The 26,184-nt window shown below is 41.7% G+C and overlaps 1 protein-coding gene and 1 non-coding gene across 4 annotated transcripts in view; both read right to left on the bottom strand.

The window, feature by feature from the left end:
• LARGE1 (LARGE xylosyl- and glucuronyltransferase 1) overlaps window positions 1-26,184 on the bottom strand; it is a 559,980-nt gene that overhangs the window by 254,253 nt on the left and 279,543 nt on the right. For all 3 annotated transcript variants that reach the window (XM_053583761.1, XM_053583762.1, XM_053583763.1), the window contains one exon: window positions 5,215-5,386. In XM_053583761.1, coding sequence (XP_053439736.1) covers window positions 5,215-5,386 — 172 coding nt within the window. The remainder of the gene's footprint in view (window positions 1-5,214; window positions 5,387-26,184) is intronic.
• Window positions 14,655-14,761, bottom strand: LOC128582677 (U6 spliceosomal RNA). The gene has a single exon (XR_008379124.1). It is a non-coding gene; the product is annotated as a U6 spliceosomal RNA (small nuclear RNA).

Here is a 26,184-nt window from a genome sequence, read left to right as displayed (position 1 = left end):
ATCAACAGAATCAAAAGAATTCAAATTTTACCTTGTATCTTCTCAGACCATAAGGCACTAAAGGTGGAATTCAACTAACAAAAATGCTCGACCCCACCCAAAGGCATGGAAATTAAACAATCTTCTGTTGAATAACAGATGGGTGCAGGAAGAAATAAAACAGGAAATCATTAACTTCCTTGAGCATAACAACAATGAAGACACAAGCTACCAAAACCTGTGGGATCCTGCAAAAGCAGTTTTGAGAGGAAAATTTATCGCTTTAGATGCCTACATTCGAAAAACAGAAAGAGAGCACATCAACAACCTCACAAGAGATCTTATGGAATTGGAAAAAGAAGAACAATCTAAGCCGAAACTCAGTAGAAGAAAAGAAATATCCAAAATCAAATCAGAGATCAATGAAATTGAAAACAAAAGAATCATTCAGAAAATTAATGAAACAAGGAGTTGGTTTTTTGAAAAAATAAATAAAATAGATAAACCATTGGCCAGACTAACGAGGAATAGAAAAGTAAAATCTCTAGTAACCTCAATCAGAAATGATAAAGGTGAAGTAACAAATGATCCCACAGAGATTCAAGACATCATCTCTGAATACTACCAGAAACTCTATGCTCAGAAATTTGACAATGTGAAGGAAATGGATCAATATTTGGAATCACACCCTCTCCCTAGACTCAGCCAGGAAGAAATAGAGCTCCTGAACAGACCAATTTCAAGCACTGAGATCAAAGAAACAATAAAAAAATCTTCCAACCAAAAAATGCCCTGGTCCAGGTGGCTTCACTCCAGAATTCTATCAAACTTTCAAGGAAGAGCTTATTCCTGTACTGCAGAAATTATTCCAAAAAATTAAGGAAGAAGGAATCTTCTGCAACACATTCTATGAAGCAAACATCACCCTGATACCAAAACCAGGAAAAGACCCAAACAAAAAGGAGAATTTCAGACCAATCTCACTCATGAATATAGACGGAAAAATTCTCAACAAAATCCTAGCCAATAGATTACAGCTCAAAAAAGTCATTCATCATGATCAAGTAGGCTTCATCCCAGGGATGCAAGGCTGGTTGAACATACGCAAGTCCATAAACATTATCCACCATATTAACAGAGGCAAAGATCACATGATCCTCTCAATAGATGCAGAAAAAGTATTTGATAAAATCCAGCATCCTTTTCTAATTAGAACACTTAAGAGTATAGGCATAGGTGGCACATTTCTAAAACTGATTAAAGCTATCTATGACAAACCCACAGCCAATATTTTACTGAATGGAGTAAAACTGAAAGCTTTTCCTCTTAGAACTGGAGCCAGACAAGGTTGTCCTCTGTCATCTTTACTATTCAACAGTGCTGGAAGTTCTAGCCAATACAATTAGGCAAGACAAGGAAATAAAGGGAATCCAAATGGGAGCAGAGGAGGTCAAACTCTCCCTCTTTGCTGACGACATGATCTTATACTTAGAGAACCCCAAAGACTCAACCACAAGACTCCTAGAAGTCATCAAAAAATACAGTAATGTTTCAGGATATAAAATCAATGTCCACAAGTCAGTAGCCTTTGTATACACCAATAACAGTCAAGATGAGAAGCTAATTAAGGACACAACTCCCTTCACCATAGTTTCAAAGGAAATGAAATACCTAGGAATATACCTAAGGAAGGAGGTGAAGGACCTCTATAAAGAAAACTATGAAATCCTCAGAAAGGAAATAGCAGAGGATATTAACAAATGGAAGAACATACCATGCTCATGGACAGGAAGAATCAACATTGTTAAAATGTCTATACTTCCCAAAGCAATCTACCTATTCAATGCCATTCCTATCAAAATACCAACATCGTACTTTCGAGATTTGGAAAAAATGATTCTGCGTTTTGTATGGAACCAGAAAAAACCCCGTATAGCTAAGGCAGTTCTCTGTAACAAAAATAAAGCTGGGGGCATCAGCATACCAGATTTTAGTCTGTACTACAAAGCCATAGTGGTCAAGACAGCAGGGTACTGGCACAAAAACAGAGACATAGACACTTGGAATCGAATTGAAAACCAAGAAATGAAACTAACATCTTACAACCACCTAATCTTCGATAAACCAAACAAGAACATACCTTGGGGGAAAGACTCCCTATTCAATAAATGGTGTTGGGAGAACTGGATGTCTACATGTAAAAGACTGAAACTGGACCCATGCCTTTCCCCACTCACAAAAATTGATTCAAGATGGATAAAGGACTTAAATTTAAGGCATCAAACAATAAAAATCCTCAAAGAAAACATAGGAAAAACACTGGAAGATACTGGCCTGGAGAAAGACTTCATGAAGAAGACAGCCATGGCAATTGGAACAACAACAAAAATAAACAAATGGGACTTCATTAAACTGAAAAGCTTCTGTACAGCTAAGGAGACAATAACCAAAGCAAAGAGACAACCTACACGGGTGGCGCCTGTGGCTCAGTGAGTAGGGCGCCGGCCCCATATGCCGAGGGTGGCGGGTTCAAACCCAGCCCCAGCCAAACTGCAACAAAAAAATAGCCGGGCGCTGTGGCGGGCGCCTATAGTCCCAGCTGCTCGGGAGGCTGAGGCAAGAGAATCGCATAAGCCCGAAAGTTAGAGGTTGCTGTGAGCCGTGTGATGCCACGGCACTCTACCTGGGGCGGTACAGTGAGACTCTGTCTCTACAAAAAAAAAAAAAAAAAAAAAGAGACAACCTACACAATGGGAAAGGATATTTGCATTTTTTCAATCAGACAAAAGCTTGATAACTAGGATCTATAGAGAACTCAAATTAATCCACATGAAAAAAGCCAACAATCCCATATATCACTGGGCAAGAGACATGAATAGAACTTTCTCTAAAGATGACAGACGAATGGCTAACAAACACATGAAAAAATGTTCATCATCTCTATATATTAGAGAAATGCAAATCAAAACAACCCTGAGATATCATCTAACCCCAGTGAGAATGGCCCACATCACAAAACCTCAAAACTGCAGATGCTGGCGTGGATGTGGAGAGAAAGGAACACTTTTACACTGCTGGTGGGACTGCAAACTAGTACAACCTTTTTGCAAGGAAGTATGGAGAAACCTCAAGGCACTGAAGCTAGACCTCCCATTTGATCCTGCAATCCCATTACTGGGCATCTACCCAGAAGGAAAAAAATCCTTTTATCATAAGGGCACTTGTACTAGACTGTTTATTGCAGCTCAATTTACAATCGCCAAAATGTGGAAACAGCTAAATGCCCACCAACCCAGGCATGGATTAACAAGCTGTGGTATATGTATACCATGGAATACTATTCAGCCATTAAAAAAAATGGAGACTTTACATCCTTCATATTAACCTGGATGGAAGTGGAAGACATTATTCTTAGTAAAGCATCATAAGAATGGAGAAGCATGAATGCTATGTACTCAATTTTGATATGAGGACAGTTAATGACAATTATGGTTGGGGGGGGAAACAGAAAGAGGGAAGGAGGGAGGGGGTGGGGCCTTGGTGTGTGTCACACTTTATGGGGGCAAGACATGATTGCAAGAGGGACTTTACCTAACAATTGCAATCAGTGTAACCTGGCTTATTGTACCCTCAATGAATCCGCAACAATAAACAAAATAATAAAATAATAAAATAAAAAAATAAAAAAAAATTTTCCATTAAAGAAAAAAGAAGTGTGATGTCCAGAAAGGTATTAAAAATCTTGGCTGTGACTTCCACACAAGGTAGAAAGGAGGACTGATGCAAGTGGAACGCTGCAGCAAACAGCCTCTCAGATAATTCTGTTGCATGTCACTGAAGATAAAAACAAATGCAAGTTATATTTGATCTATAATTAGGATGCAGGCCCCAGACATGAAAACTTACCTATTAAATATCATCCTGCCGTCGGCTCATAATTAAACAAGTTCATCTGTTCCTAGGTGACGCCCTAAGCCTAACAATTGCAATCAGTGTAACCTGGCTTATTGTACCCTCAATGAATCCCCAACAACAACAACAAAAAATGCTATGATTTAAAATCAGTAAGTGGTATTTCACTTTCATAGGAGAAGGAGCTATGAGAAGATGCAGAAAAGAGTGCATAGGAGCCAGAGTGCCACTGAAAAAAAGAAAAAGAAATAAAAAAAGAATAATCTTACTGTCAAATTTCTTTCTCAGTATGTTCATCCAACATAGAAAAGAATTTTTAAAACTGATATAATTTTAGGAAACACAGTTAGGAGAGGTGTATTAAAATAATGGTCCAAGATTTGCACCAACCTGTCACTTCTCTCCTGTCTCGATGCCAGAGTTAAACACACCTATTAGACTCAGAACTTCCCACCAGGTACTCTCAGACAGCTTGAGGCAGTGACACGAGTTACACTGATAGCCATGAAGAAACCAACCAGACGAGGAAGAATGTCTCATAAAGCCAAACGTATACACCTCCTTGAAATGATAAACCACAACATTAACGAAAGCAAAAGCCATGAGAACATTTTCAAGTGTGCTATAATCAATACCCATCTCCACAATCTCGCAGGCTTTCCTGGCAATCAGAGTATCACTTGATAAAAAGAGAAAACCAATAAACGCGTGTCTCGACACAGGTCTGTGAACGTTCAATTATCTGCATACAGAATGTGCATTTCGCATTTATCTGTTCTGAAACATCCTGAATCGGGTTCTTCCTATGAAAATAGACCTGACCTCTTCATTTACTAAAGAAATGCAACAAATTCCAGTTTAACATGCTTCAAATTGCAGCAGAGTTGGGGTTCCACCGTACATATTAGTAAATCCTTAACCATTTTCATTAGCATGACCTCAATCTAGTGTTACCTCAGTTTTTCTTTTTTTTGAGATAGAGTCTTACTCTGTCACCCTGGGTAGAGAGTGCCATGGCATCAAAGCTCACAGAAATCTCAATCTCTTGGGCTCAAGAGATCCTCTTGCCTCAGCCTCCTAAGTAGCTGGGACTACAGGCACCCGCCATGACATCCATCCAGTTTTTCTATTTTTCAGTAGAGATGGGGTCTCGCTCTTGCTCAGGCTGGTCTTGAACTCCTGAACTCAAGCAATCCACCTGCCTCAGCTTCCCAGAGTGCTCGGATTACAGACATTAGCCACTGTGCCTGGCTACCTCACTATAATCACTATTCTTGGCATGCAATACCTACAAAGATATCATAAAGAGTGGGTTACAATTACCTTTGAACTTGTGGAACACAGCCCATAGCTCGGCAATGTCAGTGGCAAAGGTGATATCTGTGTCAAGGACGATAACCCTCTCGAGGTCGGCAGGAAGAGTCTTGGTCAGGACAAGCTTCATCAGCCCATAAATCCCCGAGTAATGTTTGTTGGGGATCCAGGAAACTTCAGACTGGAGAGGAAGATTGGGGAAGGAAAAAAAAAATCATGTTAATTCTCTACATAAATGTTATAAATAGCACCTTGGAATAAAAAGCATCCAATAAAAATCTGAATAAATGAATAAATTTTTTAGGAGGATTTGTTTATGTAATTTATATTTCTGTACATGAAGTTCTAATGGAAGAAAATGTATCTGAATCAAGGGAGTGAAAAAGTAATAGTTATAAAACAATTATTACAAGCAAACCCTATGCTGAGATTTTTAATAACATTTTGTTATTATAGAAATGATATAGGTCTTCTGAAGAAAACAAGGATATGAGAAAAGAAGGCATGAAGGGACAAAAATTGAATCAGACTGTATATTTTTTGCAACTAGTACCAACTGGTTCCTAGGTTAAGTATATTTCTTTAAATCATATTCCATTTCTGTGTCATTAAAGATAAGTACTTAGTGGTACTGTTAAAGCTTATGCTTAGTTTTTTAAAGCTGTAATTGAATCGATTAGTATTGTTACCTTCTCTTTATTCCCAATAAACCCACAAGGAGGACCTGGTCATAACCTAGGCAACATTCTTCACCTTGACAGTAACAGAGGGCGTGCGTGCACACACACACAGAGAAGGAAAGAAAGGAATAACCCATTGGGTGCTGACACTAGAATCTTCACACGACATAATAAAGCAATCAATTTTCCATAGGTGGCCAGAGTCGTTAGCAAGGTGCTTACCTTGGTAACATTTGGTATACAAAGGCAAGGCCAAAAATAAAACATAACACCAGCTTCTTAAAAGCTTTCGGATGTGCAGGATCATTTATGAAGATCACCCCTGGGAGAGGTCCCATCCTCGCTGCCGTGGGATCTAAAGCATACTTCTTATTTTTAAGAGGTTAACATTGACAACAGAACCCTTTAATGGAAAATATAGTCACTGATTGGGATTACAAAAATACTCATCTCCTTTGTCCTTATAAGTCCATTTTTTAAAAAAAGTCAACAGGTCAGGTAAAATTGGATTGGGGGCTCCTGGAGTTGTGATTAACCAGCCCTTCGCCAAAGAGCTGGGGCTGGTGACTGCAGCTTTTCCCCTACAGCTTTGCAAAGGACCCGTGCAGGACTACAGCCTGAAGCCCCAGGCTTCAGCCTGCTTGGTGTGGTGGGGCTAGCTGGCTCTGTCTTGTCAGCTGGTCTCTGTCCAGTCCTAGTGTATCAGTGACTCTGGGTTGAGTCTCAGCTGTGCAGAAATACAAGCAACTAAGATACCCCACTCCCATGGGCAACAACTGGCAAAGGAAAATCAAACCTTCCCACTACAACACAACCAGGGTATACCTTGGAGGGTCCACGGGTGATTGGCCCAGGTCAAGAGTTCCAAACCAATTGTCCCAGTCAGCACCAACTCTCAAGTGGGAGAGTTCCAAAGGTCTCCAGCAACTAGATAGCAGGGGTCTACTGGCAGCTGAAATTCAGCTTGCTTCTGTGCTCTATGGAGTCAGAAAGGCCTGCCCAGTAGAAGAGTTGGACCAGGGGGACTGGTGCCTCTTTCCCCACCTTGCACCTCATTCACACCCAGTCATTAGTAACCCCATGGGGCTGAAGTCCAAGTGCCCATCGACCCATGAATGGATTAATAAATTGTGGTATATGTATACCATGGAATATCATGCAGCCTTAAAAAAGATGGAGACTTTACCTCTTTTATGTTTACATGGATGGAGCTGGAACATATTCTTCTTAGTAAAGTATCTCAAGAATGGGAAGAAAAAGTATCCAATGTACTCAGTACTTTTACAAAACCAATTTATAATTACTCAATTATAATTACACTTTCCTATGAAACATAGATCACAACTGTAGTACAGGATGAAGGAGAGAAGTGGAGGGGGATGGGAGGGGAGGGGGGAGGTTTGAGAAAGGGAGGGTAAATGGGGGGACCACACCTCTGCAACATATTGCAAGGGCACAAGTCAAATCTATCAAGTATAGAACATAAATGTCTTAACACAGTAATTAAGTAAATGAGGTGAAAGCTATATTAATTAGTTGGATGTAAGCAGTCCAAAATGTAACAAAAATCAACACACTATACCCCACAAATGCATAAATGTGTTCATGATCTATGTGTATACGACTTAAGAAAAGAAAAAGAAAAGTCAAATTTAAAAACAAGAAACTGGAGGGGGGGCGGAGCAAGATGGCAGCCGAGTAACAGCTTCCTTGCATCTGGGCACCGTGAGTCTGGGGAGATAGGACTCCAGGCATCTCTGGCTGGTGGGAACTGCCTATCATCACTCCTATGAGGATACAGGGAGTCAGCGAGAGACTTCTGGACCCCAAGAGGAGGACTAAAACAGTGGAAAACCGGCAAGTGGTCGCGTGTGTTCAACCCGTCTAAACCCGCCCACAACTGTAAGTTCAGTAGCAGCGAGACTGCAAACCAGAAAGGCCTTACCTGTGAACTCTTTTGATGTCCTTGGACTTGGCACTGAGTTGAACTGCCTTGGGGAAGGCCTGAGTGGGAGTGCGGAGAACTTTGGCCGTTGTCTAGGGCCCCAGTCTGAGCCGCTGAGCCAGACGGAGCTAATAGTGTTTGGCGGTGGGTCACACGGATCCATTGTCAGTGATCTGCCCCGGCAAGCTCCGCCCTCAGGGTAGCAGAGCTAGAAACGGGTGGGAGCTGGTAACCCAGCAACCAAGTAGCCTAAGGGTGGGGTCTGAGCCGCCTTGCAGCCCTAACCCTCAGGGGCAGAGTGAGACCGGTTTTGGCACACTGAGTAAGTGGATAGCCACTTCAGCAGTGATTCCAGCGAGAAAGCTGGGAAAGCTTCTGCTCAGCAAGTTTACAAGTTCAAAGTGCCTTTTAAGTGGGCTGAAGAGAGATTTAGGGTGTCTACCTGCTGGGGTTTGAGAAATCAGCAGCCTCCAGTCGTATCAGAACTGTGACTAACATCTCATACCCCAAAAGACCACGTGTTGCCCAGACAATATTCAACAACATATACAAACTGCTTTGTTTTTGGTTGTGTATTTTTTTTTTCTTTTTTTTTTGTTTGGTTGGGTTTTTTTGTTTGTTTATTTTGACATTGTTGATGTTCTTTTGTTTCTTAATTTCAATCTTTTCCATACAGATCCCTTTTTCTTTCTCAATTTTTCTAGTTTAATTATAATTTCCCATTGCTGCCTTTTTTAATAACTACAACTTCATTTTTGCTAGTGTTTCTACCGCTATCACTTGGTTTTTCACCCAATTTTATCGCCATAAAGTTTTCTGTTTGCTTGTTTTAGTTTGATTTATAGCATTTTTGTCTTTCCTCTCTACTTGGTGGAGGTGGGGTACTGTGTCTGACCAGGTTAGCAAAGAGCTGCTGACCTCAAGGGAACCACCCAACTGGGCACCCAACCCCCAGAAGGTGGGGTTTTTTAAGGTTGTGTCAAAGTACCCTACTGTACACCTATATTGCCCTGTCTCCCTCTTTCTGTGCCTCTCTTCTTTTTGTCAATATTCCTTATCCCTACCCCCTCTCCTTTCTCTATCTTTCTTTTTTTTCTTATCACTCGGTCCTCCTTTCTTTCATCCCTTTTTTGCTCTTCAACCTTCTCACCTTTCTGGTCCTGTAACCCTTAGTCCACAGGCACAAGAACTTAAAGAGCAAGAGGAAGTGAAAGGAAAATTAGGGCAAGGAAACAGATAAAAGAAATCACTCATGAGGAAGAATCAGCAGAAAACTCCAGGCAACATGAAGAACCAGTCCAGAACAACCCCGCCAAGGGACCATGAGGTAGCTACTGCAGAGGATTCCACCTATACAGAAATGTTAGGAATGACAGAAAGGGAATTTAGAATACACATGTTGAAAACAATGAAAGAAATGATGGAAACAATGAAGGAAACTGCTAATAAAGTGGAAAATAACCAAAAGGAAATCCAAAAACAGAATCAAATCAGAGATGAATGATATGAAGAATATAAAAAGGATATAGCAGAGCTGAAGGAAATGAAACAGTCAATCAGGGAACTTAAAGATGCAATGGAAAGTATCAGCAACAGGTTAGACCATGCAGAAGAAAGAATTTCAGAGGTAGAAGACAAAGTTTTTGAGATAACTCAGATAGTAAAAGAGGCAGAAAAGAAGAGAGAGAAAGCAGAACGTTCACTGTCAGAATTATGGGACTTTATGAAACGTTCCAACATACGAGTTATAGGAATTCCAGAAGGGGAAGAAGAATGCCCCAGAGGAATGGAAGCCATACTAGAGAATATTATAAAAGAAAATTTCCCAAACATCACCAAAGATTCTGACACACTGCTTTCAGAGGGCTATCGCACCCCAGGTCGCCTCAACTCTAACCGAGCTTCTCCAAGACACATTGTGATGAACCTGTCCAAAGTCAAGACAAAAGAAAAGATTCTGCAAGCTGCCAGGAGTAAGCGCCAGTTGACCTACAGGGGCAAATCCATCAGAGTGACCTCAGACTTCTCTAATGAAACTTTCCAAGCAAGAAGACAATGGTCATCTACCTTTAATCTACTTAAACAGAACAATTTTCAGCCCAGAATTCTGTACCCTGCTAAGCTAAGCTTCAAAATTGATGGAGAAATCAAATCATTTACGGATATACAAACATTAAGGAAATTCACCACAACAAGACCAGCTCTACAGGGAATACTTCAACCTGTTCTGCACACTGACCACCACAATGGATCAGCAGCAAAGTAAGAACTCAGAAATCAAAGGACAGAACCTAACCTCCACACTGATGCAAAAGATAAAACTAAGCAATGGACTCTCACCAAATAAGACGAATAGAATACTACCACACTTATCAATTATCTCCATAAATGTTAATGGCTTGAATTCCCCACTGAAGAGACATAGATTGGCTGACTGGATTAAAAAACACAAGCCATCCATTTGCTGTCTGCAAGAAACACACCTGGCTTCAAAAGACAAATTAAAGCTCCGAGTCAAGGGTTGGAAGACAATTTTTCAGGCAAATGGAATTCAGAAGAAAAGAGGAGTTGCAATCTTATTTTCAGATACATGTGGATTTAAAGCAACTAAAGTCAAAAAAGACAAAGATGGTCACTTTATATTAGTCAAGGGAAAACTACAACAAGAAGACATTTCAATTCTAAATATCTATGCACCAAATTTAAATGCTCCCAGATTCTTGAAACAGACCTTACTCAGTCTGAGCAATATGATATCTGATAATACCATCATAACAGGGGACTTTAACACACCTCTTACAGAGCTGGACAGATCCTCTAAACAGAAATTAAACAAAGATATAAGAGATTTAAATGAGACCCTAGAACAATTATGCTTGATAGACGCATATAGAACTCTCCACCCCAAAGATAAAGAATATACATTCTTCTCATCACCCCATGGAACATTCTCCAAAATTGATCATATCCTGGGACACAAAACAAATATCAACAGAATCAAAAGAATTGAAATTTTACCTTGTATCTTTTCAGACCATAAGGCACTAAAGGTGGAACTCAACTCTAACAAAAATGCTCGACCCCATCCAAAGGCATGGAAATTAAACAATCTTCTGTTGAATAACAGATGGGTGCAGGAAGAAATCAAACAGGAAATCACTAACTTCCTTAAGCATAACAACAATGAAGACACAAGCTACCAAAACCTGTGGGATACTGCAAAAGCAGTTTTGAGAGGAAAATTCATCGCTTTAGATGCCTACATTCGAAAAACAGACAGAGAGCACATCAACAATCTCACAAGAGACCTTATGGAATTGGAAAAAGAAGAACAATCTAAGCCTAAACTCAGTAGAAGAAAAGAAATCTCCAAAATCAAATCAGAGATCAATGAAATTGAAAACAAAAGAATCATTCAGAAAATTAATGAAACAAGGAGTTGGTTTTTTGAAAAAATAAATAAAATAGATAAACCATTGGCCAGACTAACTAGAAATAGAAAAGTAAAATCTCTAGTAACCTCAATCAGAAATGATAAAGGGGAAATAACAACTGATCCCACAGAGATACAAGAGATCATCTCTGAATACTACCAGAAACTGTATGCCCAGAAATTTGACAATGTGAAGGAAATGGATCAATATTTGGAATCACACCCTCTCCCTAGACTTGGCCAGGAAGAAATAGACCTCCTGAACAGACCAATTTCAAGCACTGAGATCAAAGAAACAATAAAAAAGCTTCCAACTAAAAAATGCCCTGGTCCAGATGGCTTCACTCCAGAATTCTATCAAACCTTCAAGGAAGAGCTTATTCCTGTACTGCAGAAATTATTCCAAAAAATTGAGGAAGAAGGAATCTTCCCCAACACATTCTATGAAGCAAACATCACCCTGATACCAAAACCAGGAAAAGACCCAACCAAAAAGGAGAATTTCAGACCAATCTCACTCATGAATATAGATGGAAAAATTCTCAACAAAATCCTAGCCAATAGATTACAGCTTATCATCAAAAAAGTCATTCATCATGATCAAGCAGGCTTCATCCCAGGGATGCAAGGCTGGTTCAACATACGCAAGTCCATAAACGTTATCCACCATATTAACAGAGGCAAAAATAAAGATCACATGATCCTCTCAATAGATGCAGAAAAAGCATTTGATAAAATCCAGCATCCTTTTCTAATTAGAACACTGAAGAGTATAGGCATAGGTGGCACATTTCTAAAACTGATTGAAGCTATCTATGACAAACCCACAGCCAATATTTTACTGAATGGAGTAAAACTGAAAGCTTTTCCTCTTAGAACTGGAACCAGACAAGGTTGTCCTCTGTCACCTTTACTATTCAACATAGTGCTGGAAGTTCTAGCCAATACAATTAGGCAAGACAAGGAAATAAAGGGAATCCAAATGGGAGCAGAGGAGGTCAAACTCTCCCTCTTTGCTGACGACATGATCTTATACTTAGAGAACCCCAAAGACTCAACCACAAGACTACTAGAAGTCATCAAAAAATACAGTAATGTTTCAGGATATAAAATCAATGTCCACAAGTCAGTAGCCTTTGTATACACCAATAACAGTCAAGATGAGAAGCTAATTAAGGACACAACTCCCTTCACCATAGTTTCAAAGAAAATGAAATACCTAGGAATATACCTAACGAAGGAGGTGAAGGACCTCTATAAAGAAAACTATGAACTCCTCAGAAAGGAAATAGCAGAGGATATTAACAAATGGAAGAACATACCATGCTCATGGATGGGAAGAATCAACATTGTTAAAATGTCTATACTTCCCAAAGCAATCTACCTATTCAATGCCATTCCTATCAAAGTACCTACATCGTACTTTCAAGATTTGGAAAAAATGATTCTGCGTTTTGTATGGAACCGGAAAAAACCCCGTATAGCTAAGGCAGTTCTTAGTAACAAAAATAAAGCTGGGGGCATCAGCATACCAGATTTGAGTCTGTACTACAAAGCCATAGTGCTCAAGACAGCATGGTACTGGCACAAAAACAGAGACATAGACACTTGGAATCGAATTGAACACCAAGAAATGAAACTAACATCTTACAACCACCTAATCTTCGATAAACCAAACAAGAACTTACCTTGGGGGAAAGACTCCCTATTCAATAAATGGTGTTGGGAGAATTGGATGTCTGCGTGTAAAAGACTGAAACTGGACCCACACCTTTCCCCACTCACAAAAATTGATTCAAGATGGATAAAGGACTTAAATTTAAGGCACGAAACAATAAAAATCCTCAAAGAAAGCATAGGAAAAACACTGGAAGATATTGGCCTGGGGGAAGACTTCATGAAGAAGACTGCCATGGCAATTGCAACAACATCAAAAATAAACAAATGGGACTTCATTAAACTGAAAAGCTTCTGTACAGCTAAGGTGACGATAACCAAAGCAAAGAGACAACCCACACAATGGGAAAGGATATTTGCATATTTTCAATCAGACAAAAGCTTGATAACCAGGATCTATAGAGAACTCAAATTAATCCACATGAAAAAAGCCAACAATCCCCTATATCAATTGGCAAGAGACATGAATAGAACTTTCTCTAAAGACGACAGACGAATGGCTAACAAACACATGAAAAAATGTTCATCATCTCTATATGTTAGAGAAATGCAAATCAAAACATCCCTGAGATATCATCTAACCCCAGAGAGAATGGCCCACATCACAAAATCTCAAAACTGCAGATGCTGGCGTGGATGTGGAGAGAAGGGAACACTTTTACACTGCTGGTGGGACTGCAAACTAGTACAACCTTTCTGGAAGGAAGTATGGAGAAACCTCAAAGCACTCAACCTAGACCTCCCATTCGATCCTGCAATCCCATTACTGGGCATCTACCCAGAAGGAAAAAAATCCTTTTATCATAAGGACACTTGTACTAGACTGTTTATTGCAGCTCAATTTACAATCGCCAAAATGTGGAAACAGCCTAAATGCCCACCAACCCAGGAATGGATTAACAAGCTGTGGTATATGTATACCATGGAATACTATTCAGCCATTAAAAAAAATGGAGACTTTACATCCTTCGTATTAACCTGGATGGAAGTGGAAGACATTATTCTTAGTAAAGCATCACAAGAATGGAGAAGCATGAATCCTATGTACTCAATCTTGATATGAGGACAATTAATGACAATTAAGGTTATGGGGGGGGAAGCAGAAAGAGAGAGGGAGGGAGTGGGGTGGGGCCTTAGTGTGTGTCACACTTTATGGGGGCAAGACATGATTGCAAGAGGGACTTTACCTAACAATTGCAATCAGTGTAACTGGCTTATTGTACCCTCAATGAATCCCCAACAATAAAAAAAAAAAAGAAAAAAAAAAAAAACAAGAAACTGAAGCCTGATTCCCAAAGATGTTGGTTACCATGTTGTAAAAGTAAAGAAACAGTAACCAATCAAATGCCCCCAACATCCAACAATTAATTAAATCATGATGCATTTGGGAGCATATACGGTGCAAATGGCTTAAAACAATGCAGATGAAGATGCAAGCAAAGAAATCTGCACATGGTAAGAGGAAAAATGTAAGGTTAAAACTGCTTTTGTCTAAAAACAAATACGTATAGTCAAACAGCACATGTACACCGCCACCCAAATTTATGCAGGTAAAGAAGAAATAGAAGCAAGGTATCAAATTACTGATAGTCATCATTAAGGTCTGATCAGAGTATCTTTATCTCTGTGTGAACACAAATAGTTAATGTGCATACACACACACACGTGAATTTAACGAACATACTCTTTCCAACTTTTTTTTCTTTTTTTTTTTTTAAATATGGAACGCTTCACGAATTTGCGTGTCATCCTTGCGCAGGGGCCATGCTAATCTTCTCTGTATCGTTCCAATTTTAGTATATGTGCTGCCGAAGCGAGCACTCTTTCCAACTTTTTAAAATGAGCAATGACTACTGCACCAGGTTCATTTCAGACACACCGCAATCTGGTTCATCAGTGACAGTGGGGAAACAGAGCATCAGCTGCCGAGGTCAGACCGCAGTGAGGAAGGACTCCCCAGGCTCACTCGTGTGACCAGCTCCGTGTCTCCAATCCACTCCACCTTAAGCATTCATCATCAAGGTTTATTTGACAACACTGTTTTTGCGACTCCAATTTTCCAGTGGTCCTTTGCTTACATGAACATAGTTTTAACCCCAAAAGAAAACACATTGATGGACGGAACTATTCACCACATCTGTATTCCCCGTCACCTTGTCCCCAGGCAGCATGGAAGAGGGCAAGGGGACAGGTGTCCAAATCTAGGCTCTAGTGTTTGATCTCTCCGAGCCTCAGTTTCTTAACAAAATGAAGATGGCTTCCCCATCACAGGCTGATGCAGAAATTAAAGGTGGGTGGGACTCCAGAACCTGATACACAAGAACACTCAGTAAACGTAAGTTCTTGTCCCCTTTCCTGAGCCCCCCATGTTGTTCCTGGTATTTAGATACCAATGTCTCTTTCAGAGCTGCATCCTGGACGCGAGGGCCTCTGGGATGTAGCAGGGCACAGAACTTTAGGTTCTGGAGTCAGACAAACCTGGACTCCGATTCTGGTAGTGTCAGTTCATTGTCATGTCACCTAATGTTTGCTAAGCCTTTCTGAGTTTCTACCATTTACAAAAGGCAATCACTTACTTCTATGAGCCTGGATGTGATACTTCTATCGGCACATTCAAACTTAGGGAGTCTAAGAAAATTTTAACCTGGAGTATTTAAGTAAATGTATACAGCATTAGGGGCAGGGACATGGACCATGCGGTTACTCAGGCAGGGGCAGCAACCTTCAGTAGTGTGGCGTGGGCTACCTGTGGCAACCCACGGGACGGGAACAGGGAAAAATATCTCAGCTTCATTCTGCTCCTGTCCACTGATCTCCTGGTAGGGTGTCCCTCGGGCCAACCCAAACAGAAGCCAGAGGACAGTGAGAGTGGGGACACAGTCTTAATACACCAGCCTCATGTGGTACAAAGGGGGTACAAGATCTGGAGGGTTAAACCTCATACCATCAGCAGAGTCAAGCTGTTGATACAGGACATAAACAAGTGATGATCAGAGTATAATGCCTTGTACGTACTAGGGACAAAAGATGTATCTGGAACAGACAGATGGAAGGATGAACAGGCCCACGGCAGCCAGGTACAGGAAGGACAGTGATTTGTCTGCAATCCCCCACCAAGCAAGATAGAAAGCTATAGTCAGAATCTGCCGGGGGAAGGCTCATGCTCTTTCCCCAGACGCATTATCCTTCTTTTGGAGTTAGCTTCCTGACTAGCTGTCACCTTAAGATCTGAGGACTCCGTGAGTAATTCCCTCCAGTGTGCTTTACAAAACTCTTCCTCATGAAAGCACTGGCCTTTGGAACTCAGCTCAGTTTCTTTTCTCCCCTGACAATTTGCCTTGAACTGAAGCTTGGCAATCACCAGCCTATGCTGCAGAGCTGTGCTATTTAATCAGACCTTTGATTAACTTATTCATCTATTTTGGTTACCATCAAAGCAGGAGAGCTTGGTGTAGACTGAACACCAGAGTGTTGGGTTAAGCCATCTAATTAGATCGCCCTGACTCTCAGCTTTATTTTTAACACACATGTGAGGCTCTCGGATGCAACGCAGAACAGGAAGACTACAGGAATAAATTAATCTCAACGTGAGCCCAGGCCTGAATATTGCTCCAGGTCCCCAACTTAATACATAATGAAGCAAATCCACATGTTCAACTAGAAGTAAAGGAGGCACTCGGGTGAGCTTGTATTCAGAAAGAAAGCCCCAGCAAAGGGTAGAAAACAGGAATCTGGGAGAAGGTACTTGTGAAAGAAGTAAGGTATGTTTATTACAAAAGGCTCTCCCCGAGCCCGGGCAGTGTCTTTGGCACACTTTCCTCTCCGTCCACACTCTGCTGTTCCTACCGGTCTCACTTTAGCAGTCGCTGCCTCCCTGTCGCCACCTCCCCATCGCCCCAGGCTGGGTTTGGGCTCCCCAAGCAAGCTGTTTCCCTTCCTTAGCACACCAGGGTGTCACACTGTGTTTAATTTTCCATGTCTCTCGCCTGCACTTGACTGCAACTCCTTGAGGCAGGGACGATGTCTTTTTCCACTGTGGCAACGGTATAGTAATTACTCAAAAACAGTCTGATGAATATGCATGACCAGGCGGTCAGCCATGCCTCCGTTCACACCCTACCTTTGCTGTTTTTCTCACCTAAGAGAAGTGTCCACATCCACGCATGTCAGGGGTCAGTAGGTGCACCAGAGAGGTGCGGCTTAGAATGGGTTCCACTTCTAATGAGCTGTGTGACCTCAGGCAAATCACTTAGCCTCCAAGGGTCCTAGTTTTCTCATCTGCAGAATGGGGGCTTACAGAATGTAGTTCACACACTGGTAGGAGGATCCATCTGACTGCACGCTGGGCCCTCAAGGGGCCTCTGCTAAGCCCACTTCTGTCCCACCAGTGGACGTCTGTTAGCACCATCACAGCTTAGATGATGTGTTTTTGAGACTGATGAAAGCAGAGAGTAGGCCAGGCATGGTGGCTCACACCTGTAATCCTAGCACTCTGGGATCTCCTGAGCTCAGGAGTTCGAGACCAGTCCTGTCTCTATAAATTGAAAAACTGAAGCAAGAGGATTGCTTGAGTGGAAGAGTTGAAGGTTGCTGTAAGCTATGACACCATAGCACTCTACTGTACCAAGGGCAAAAGAGTGAGACTATCTCAAAAGAAAAAAGAAGCAGAGAGTTATGGTACCTTTGACAGTAAAGAGGAAATCAGGAACACAGATGGTTGTATCAGGGACATAAGCTATTTATCACCTTCTCCCATACAACAGATTATCAAAATCTCTAACTGAATTTTAATCTGGAAAATGCAGAGCCCCTCTGGTAGGTCTCTAAATCTGACAGCACGTTCTGAGTTTGGGGAACAGGAAGGTGGGTGGGAGTGGCCACGCACGCAACCCAGGGACAGAAGGTGAAAAGAGCCTCCTCAGAAAGGATGACCACGCCTGGAAGGCGGCACCCAGACTTACCCAAGAGTGTCCCACAGAGGTGACAACACTTGGACAAGCAGCAGTATCCCCAGGCTCTCATCATTATCCACATGCCAGAGGGTTTGCATAATTAAAACAGCAACAAAACTGAAAGCTGGGCTTATTTTAATGGACAGACTATTATCCTTATGATGGCTGTTAATAATTCTAAGCAGCATGGTCTAAGCTTTAATTAGCAAAAATGCAATCATGCCCGAGACTACCACCTAATGCTCTTAGATAAAGGAGCACACGATGGTTTTCAGGGTTTTATGTAAGGTGGAGTCGGAGAAACGTTCTCAAAGTGACATTTACCTCCCTGAAGTTTCAAGTTACTCAGTGGACACTAAGGGGAATTTCTACGAGGTGATTCTGGGTTCCATCTGATGCTGGGTGGTCCACAGAAAAATTACTCAGAAGACCTGACCAGAATAGTGGCATGAACACAGAGGTGGAGAGCTAGACAGCAGATGGACTCTAAAGGTGGCCGCCTCCATGTCTCAATGGTGGAGGTCAAGTTTATGGCCTTTGACAGACAGAAGGGAAGATCTGTAAGAGGCTGGTTTTATCAGGAACTGACACCTACTTCTTGAAAATGTTGATTTTTCAGGAGGCATTAGATACTCTAGTAACAATAACACTAAAAAAACATACCCAGGAGGGCGCCTGTAGTCCCAGCTACTTGGGAGGCTGAGGCAAGAGAATCGCTTAAGCCCAGGAGTTGGAGGTTGCTGTGAGCTGTGTGATGCCATGGCACTCTACCGAGGGCCATAAAGTGAGACTCTGTCTCTACAAAAAAAAAAAAAAGCACACACCCAGCATTTCCTTGGTGGCAGGTATGGTGGTGAGAGCTCTGTATTCAAACCCCTCCTAACAGGCTTAAAAGCTGGGCATTATTATCTTAGTACCTGAAGTCTGGGGGTCATTTCCCTTACCCCAACTTTTAGTCCTCCACCCTCCATACTCTGCCTGTCTTCCCCTCTCTTCTCCCTCAGGCCTACAGGGAGTTCTCTGGGCCTTAATTTTCTCATATGTAAAATAGGAGGAATGGCACCCTATCCCAGCTTCCTTCCTAGGGAGTTCCTATATTTGTAGTCTGTAAGCTTTTCCTCTATCATACTGAAAATATTTATTGCCCAAAATAGATTTCTTACCCATAGCAACATTTTGCTGTGGATTATAAATCACCTTGACACATTTTTAAAAATTAAAAAAAGAAGTCATCCCAGCTACACAATGTTTGAAAAGACATTTGCCTTTCATGTTGTTTCTGAGTGGTTGTCTTGGCAACCAACCTGTATATTCAGAACATAATTGTGGAGGAAAGGAAGGAGGGGGGCTCAGGTGGGGCAGAGACTCTGGGGGATACCTCAGAGAAGAATCTCAAAATGAACATGAGTTTGGGACAGATTAAAAATTCAGACTCCAAAATGTCTTAACACAGTAACTAAGAAAATGCCAGGAAGGCTATGTTAACCAGTGTGATGAAAATATGTCAAATGGTCTATAAAACCAGTGTATGGTGCCCCATGATATTAATGTACACAGCTATGATTTAATAAAATTAAAAAAAAATTCAGACTCCACCACCACCACCCTGGCAAGGTCACTTCTCTAATCCTCAATCTTCTCACCTAGAAAACAGATAAAATAATATGCATTGCCTAAGGTTTGAAAAAGCATTAAATGAGGTAGGAGAACCAAGGTGCCCAGCACAGTGCATATCACATGATAAGGGTTCAATGTGAACTTTTAAAACAATAACACACACTCTGGAGTCTGCCTGGCTTTCCCTGGTTCACTAGCTGGGTCACTCTGGGAAAGCAGTTAAATCCTTATACACCTCTGTTTTTTTCGTTTGTAAAATGTGGATACTTACAGCACATAGCCTATGGGAGTGTGGTGTTATACATAAACATCAGCTATTATTGCTGATTGTTAATATCGTTTCACATTTATTAAAGCGTTGTGCCTGGCACTGTGGCTCATGCCTCTAATCCTAGAACTGTGGGAGGCCAAAACAGCTGGATTGCTCAAACAACCCTGAGTGAGAGTGAGATCCCCACTGCCAGAGGCTGAGGCAGCAGGATGCCCACAGCCCAAGTCTGAGGTTGCAGTGAGCTATGATGCCACTGCAATGTGCTCAGGGCAGAGGGTGAGACTTTGTCTCAACAACAAAAACAACAAAAAACCCTGAAAATTATAAAAAGGAAAAGGAAAAAAGAAAAAAAGAAACAACCAGAGGTCATGGTGCACACTTGTAGTCCCAGCTACTTGGGAGCCTGAGCAAGAGGATCACTTGAGCCCAAGAGTTTGAGGTTGCTGTGAGCTATGATGATACCACAGCACTCTAGCCCAGGTAACAAGTGAAATTGTCTCACAAAAAAAAAAGAGCATCTGCATTTGTGAATATTTACCCTTGCCAGCAAAGAGAAACTCCAGTTTAGTTCTGTTGAGATGATTTAAATAAACATTTATGGAACAGTTAACATGGGCCAGGTCTGAGGAGGGGGAGGGGCGAGCCCCATCATGAATAAAACATGGCTGGTGCTCTCTGGAGTCACGGTCCAGTGGGTGTTCATTATCCATTATTGCATAACAAGTTCCCTCAAAACACTGCAGCTGAAAACAGCAACTGTCATTTGTCATCCCCCCTGGTTCTTGGGCATCAGGAATCTGGGAGCACATTTGCTGAATGGTTCTTGCTCAGGGTTTCTCATGAGGCTGCCATCAAGAAGTCACCTGAGTCAGTCACCTGACTATTTACTTTGGGGTGCAAGATCTACTTCTAGGATGGCTCCCTGAAACATCCCCAGCAGCTGACACTGGCTGTTAAAAGGACACCTCAGTTCTTTGCCACATGGACCGCCCCAGAGGGATGCTTGTGTGTCTTTACAACACAGCAGCTGGCTACTCCAAAGTGAGTGGTCTGAGAAAAAGCAAGGTGGAAGCTGGGATGTCTGTGATGACTTGGTCTCAGAAGTCACTATGGTGTCGTTTCTGCAATGTCTTATTGGTCACATAGGTCAGCTCATGCACAGTGGGGAGGGGCAAGCCAAGGGTGTGATTGACACTGGGAGATGGGGACTACTGGGTGCCGCCTTGGAAATTAGCCATCACATCTGTAATTATAGAACAGTATGAACTGGACTGTGATAAACGCCAAGGACAGGCTCCTTGATATCTATGGGGGCACAGTTCCAGGCCACTCCCCCCTTGAATACCAAAATCCACAGATGCTCAAGTTTCTGATATAAAATGGCTTAGTATTTGCACATAACCTCTGCACACCCTCTTGTATTCCTTAAATCATTTCTAGATTACTTATAATACCTAATACAATGTAAAAGCCATGTAAATAGTTGTTCTAGTGTATGGTTTAGGGAATAATGACAAGAAAAATGCCTGTACATGTTCAGTATATACGCAAGTATCTTTTTTTTTTTTTTTTTTTCAAATACATTCAGTCCTCAGCTGGTTGAGTCCATGGATGTGGACCCTACTGACCAGCAGCAGGGAAGGAGGGGGAGGGGTGCAGGGAGCCTGCAGCCTTCTGATTTCAAATTGTTCTTTTTTAAACACCAAAGGAGGCAAGAAAAGCTTCATTTTTCTCTGCCGCATTCTTTTTAATAAAAGGATTTTATCTGCAAAATGTGGAGTCAGTCAAAAAGCTGCAATCAAGGATCCAGAAGGCCACAGGTGGTCCCAAGGCCACTGATTCCCCATCCCTGCAAGGGGAGTGCAAAGAAAGGAAAGAGAATAAGCAGATAGAAATGTTGGGAAGAAGAGATGAGCCTAAAATTTGGTCTTGAAAACTTGAGTTGAAAGGCTAGAATACTGGAAGAAAAGTACGACAGGAGAAATATTAGCATCCATGAAGGTACAGAGATACGAACAACTGTGTGCGCGACACGACTACAGTGTAACGTGTGTGCGTGACACTACAGTGTAATGTGTGTGCGTGACACGACTACAGTGTAATGTGTGTGCGTGACACGACTACAGTGTAACATGCTTGTTGGTAAAGCCTGGAGTTGGAAATGACCGAGAAGAATACAGAAAGCCTAGAAAGGGCCATGGCCGCAGAACATTGCACGCCGTGTTCAAGAGCACTAGGCAATTATTTTAGTGATAGTGGGGGAAATCAAAAAAATCTTTTATTAGTAAAGAGATGTGATCTCATCTGTATTTTTGGAATATATTCTAGACTTCTGGAGAAAAGATTAACAGAAGGTAGCTGAGAGGCATCAGAACCTCAGAGAAGTCTAAGGAAAATGCAGATACCCAGGGTAATTATCAAGAGGTATTATGATTCTTAAGGCCTTGGTCAGGGTCCAGAAATATGTATTTTTAAGCAGCACCCTAGGGCATTCCAAATAGGTACCCTCAGATTATGGTCTAAGAAAGGCAAGTTAAGAGACATAGAACACAGTCTTTCTCAAGGCCTTCCTGGGTGAATCATTTATCCTAGATCAATAACCAACTTATTGTTCAGCAACAAGTCACAAGGTAGCTCCACCATAATTACACGTCCCACCTGAAATTGATACTTTTTTGGATGTAGAGGGAGAGAAGACCTTTCTCAAAGATTAATAAAAGAAAGTGTTGATGTAAGATTAGCAGTTCTTTAGGTAACTCTATACCTCATAGGTCGTTTATGATTGTGAGATCTAAAAGGTTTCCTGGCTGTACTTCCTTTTGAAGTTAGAAATCCTGTTTCAATAAAAGCAGCTGTAGGTCAGTGAAATTCTGAGTAACCAGCATCAACAGGAGAGCAGAATTACACACGTCACGTCTTCCTACAGTAACAGGAAACCTTGTGAGAGTTTCGACGCTGGTCTTTGCAGGTGACAGCAATCTCCCCTGAGCATCAGCGAACATTTATTCAGAGCATACAACCCTATAAGATTCACTGGCTTCCATTTAAAATGCTCATTATTCAGAATTCTACTGAGAAACTCATCTTCCACAAACATAAGCAATTCTAGAATGATAATACAGGCACAGAGAGTTAAGGTGAAGGTGATCATGGACCCCCAGACACATCCCTCCCCCCACTGGTGATACAAACCCCTTCCTCTCTCATCACCCAGCAGGTAGAGGCATCCTCTATTTAGCATTGCAAAGCTGCAGGGGACTGGTCACTGGAGCATTTCCGGATTGCCTGAACACCCCTCAGTACTTTTATGTTATAAAACGGAGCATTTCAAAGCATGAGGATTTCTGATTTGTGAACTGGACTGTTACAGTGGTTTAATTTCCTGAAATATAGCTGCCTTCTTAACTAATAGATTTTTCAATGCACTGAGGGGAAAATTGCATTAGCTCCTGCGTAGCTGGACTTAATATTTTTAGAAGCTGCAATTCTGCTTAGTACAGTGCACAGTATGTATTTACGTATGCATACTTAGCACGGAGTCTGACACGGAACGCACTCCATGAACAGCTTTGAAAAAGTAAAACAATACATTCACACAAACAGCGCTTACCGAGAACCACTCCTCCTGACGGGGAACCCGTTTCATCATTCACTCATTCACCTATCCAACACATTATGCAGAGGCTGCTCGGTCTGAGGCTCTGTGCCAAGTGACTGCTCGGAGGGAATAATAGTACAGTTTCCGCAGATACAAGGAATGATTTCAAAAGGCATTATCAAAGCATTCAGCATGGTGGTTTACCCTGACAGGCAGTGGGAAGGGGAGAGACTGGAGGATGGGACGCCAAAGACATACAGTTGGTGTTCTAGTTCTAAGATAGCACAGTGTTTTAACAGTGTTTGCCATGACCTATCCATGCACATATGTCTACGTGTAAAGACATCTCCAGCAACTGGGGCACAAGAGTATAGCCTAGAGAGAAGATGGGCAGGTTAAGCTAGATCCCCCAACTCTAACTCAAAGTTGCATGTACGTACATGGATGTGTGTGTGTGTGTGTGTGGGGGGGGGGTCCTTCCTTAGTACCCACGAGGGACCAGTCGCAGGACCCCTGAGGACACTGAAACCCACACAAGCTCAAGTCCTTCATATAAATGGCATAGTATTTGCATAAACCTACATACATCCTCCTGTGTACTTATTATCTCTAGATTACTTGTAATACTCCTTTGCAGCGGTTCTCAACCTGTGGGTCGCGACCCACAGGAACTATATGAAAGGGCCCCAGCATTAGGAAGGCTGAGAACCGCTGCTCTAATGTAATGTAAATGCTCTGTAACTAGTTCTGATACTGTATTGTGTAGGAAACAATGACAAGAAAATAAATCTGTCCATGTTCAGTACAGACACTACCATCTGTATTTTTTTCCAAATGTTTTTGATCCTCAGTTGGTTGAATCTGTGAATTCAGAGCCCCCAGCTACAGAGGGCTGGCTGTGTGTGTAGGTATGTTTATATACTTTCCTGCTGAAAAGTGCTCAAAATGGAGATAATTGTTCTGCTGTTAAATGTAAGGGGGGAATAAAAGACTTTTGTTTCCTTATTACCATAAACGTACCCTATGAATGCATGCATTTTTTTTTTTTGGACATAGGGTCTCATTGTCACCTAAGCTGAAGTCCAGTGACTGAACCATAGCTCAGTATGAAAGACCTGAACTCTTGGGCTCAAGCAATCTGCCCACTTCAGCCTCCTGAGTGGCTGGGATTACAGGTATAAGCCACCACTCTTGGCCTTTTTTTTTTTTTTTTTGGTAGAGATCGGATCTTATATTGTCCAGGCTGGTCTCAAATTCTTGGCCCCAAGCAGTCTTCCCACTTAGGCCTCCCCAAGTGCTGGGATTACACGAGTGAGTCACCATGCTTGGCCATATGCATTTTTAAAAGGGTCAAAAATTGGTTCTTATGGAAGAAAAAAAGATATTTCAATAGTTTGATCTTTTACTTTGGGGGGGGATCTAAAAGGCCTGTGGGGGGGGCAATTATTTTTTAAAAAGAGGTGAAGAAATTCTGCTCTAACAGATCATACAACACAAAAGCAGCCACAAAATACAGGCATGTACAAAAGCACCCAAGCACGTCAACCACCTGACTCCAGGTAGTAGCAGCTGCTGAATCTGGCAGTTCCTGCCTGCATGAGTTGAATCAAAGGCAGCTGAATCAGAAAACACACTTCTCTGTTGTCAAGTCCATCTAGAGATTTGGGGAGCAATTTCCCTCTGTCTCAGCCTACCCCTGCTTTCCACTCACACCACCTCCTTCACAGGGAGCCGCCTAAAGGGCAGCTGGGCAGGCTGCATTAAAGAGGCTCCACTCTCTTCTGCATTAATGAGGCACTTTGCTCTCCATTTTCAGAGGGCTCTGTAGCACTTTGTAGGTGAAGTCCTTGCCTGTGACAATCTCTGTCCCCATGGCAGAGATCCACTTTGCAGGTGAATTTCACTCCAAAAGCATGGGACACGTGGGGGTAACTCTTAAGCAGGTAAAGAGGTTTCAGGAGGCTGAACCAGAGGAGCCCTACAATTCATTTCTGGTTGCTTTAAAAATTGTTTCTTTTCTTTCTTTCATAACACACGGAAGGCAAAACTCTCTTGGTAAAGTAGAAAGACTCATAGGCCAATCTTATTAGTGGCAGTCTGAATTTCTTCTGGCTGACAACCAAAATGAGTCTGGTCACCCTGAACAGATGGTGGCTTCACTGAGCCCTTGTAATACATCTCACAAACATTAACCAAAGGTCTTGCAGCAATTTCAAATATTTCAACCTTACCCCTGAAGCCTTGCTTCAGAAGACTTAGACTGTGGCTATATTGACATTCATCCCCCCATCCCCATCACAGGCCCTTACTATTCAATATGATGGTTGTCAAGGAAACCAGATTTTGCAGATAGCTGTCTAACCTACCTAGATCTCAAATTTATCATACATGAGAATGCAGAAGGGGAAGAACGTCATCCTTAGAAATACAGAGGATGGTACAGGGTACAAGATAATTCCATTACGCCTTTACTTCCACTTGGGGAGCTGGCTACAGATCAAAGGAATTCCTAATACTGTAAATCCCCTTTCCAGAAAAAAAAAAAAAATCACCTAATATTAAAAGTGACTCATTGATCTAAACATTCATTGTGTGTGTGAAATTCCGGTCTTGATAGTAAAGAACAAACAGCAAATGCAAAGTGTCCCTGCTTCTTAGGCAGAATACAAATGTCTACATACAATAAGAAAATGCCATGAAGGCTACGTCGAACAGTTTGATGAGAATATTTCAGATTGTATATGAAACCAGCACATTGTACCCCTCAATTGCACTAATGTACACAGCTATGATTTAACAATAAATA

The sequence above is a fragment of the Nycticebus coucang genome, chromosome 3 (assembly GCF_027406575.1).
Source record: "Nycticebus coucang isolate mNycCou1 chromosome 3, mNycCou1.pri, whole genome shotgun sequence".
NCBI lineage: Eukaryota > Metazoa > Chordata > Mammalia > Primates > Lorisidae > Nycticebus > Nycticebus coucang.
The sequence above is the reverse complement of the archived record's forward strand: the minus strand, read 5'-3'. Positions and strand labels throughout refer to the sequence as shown.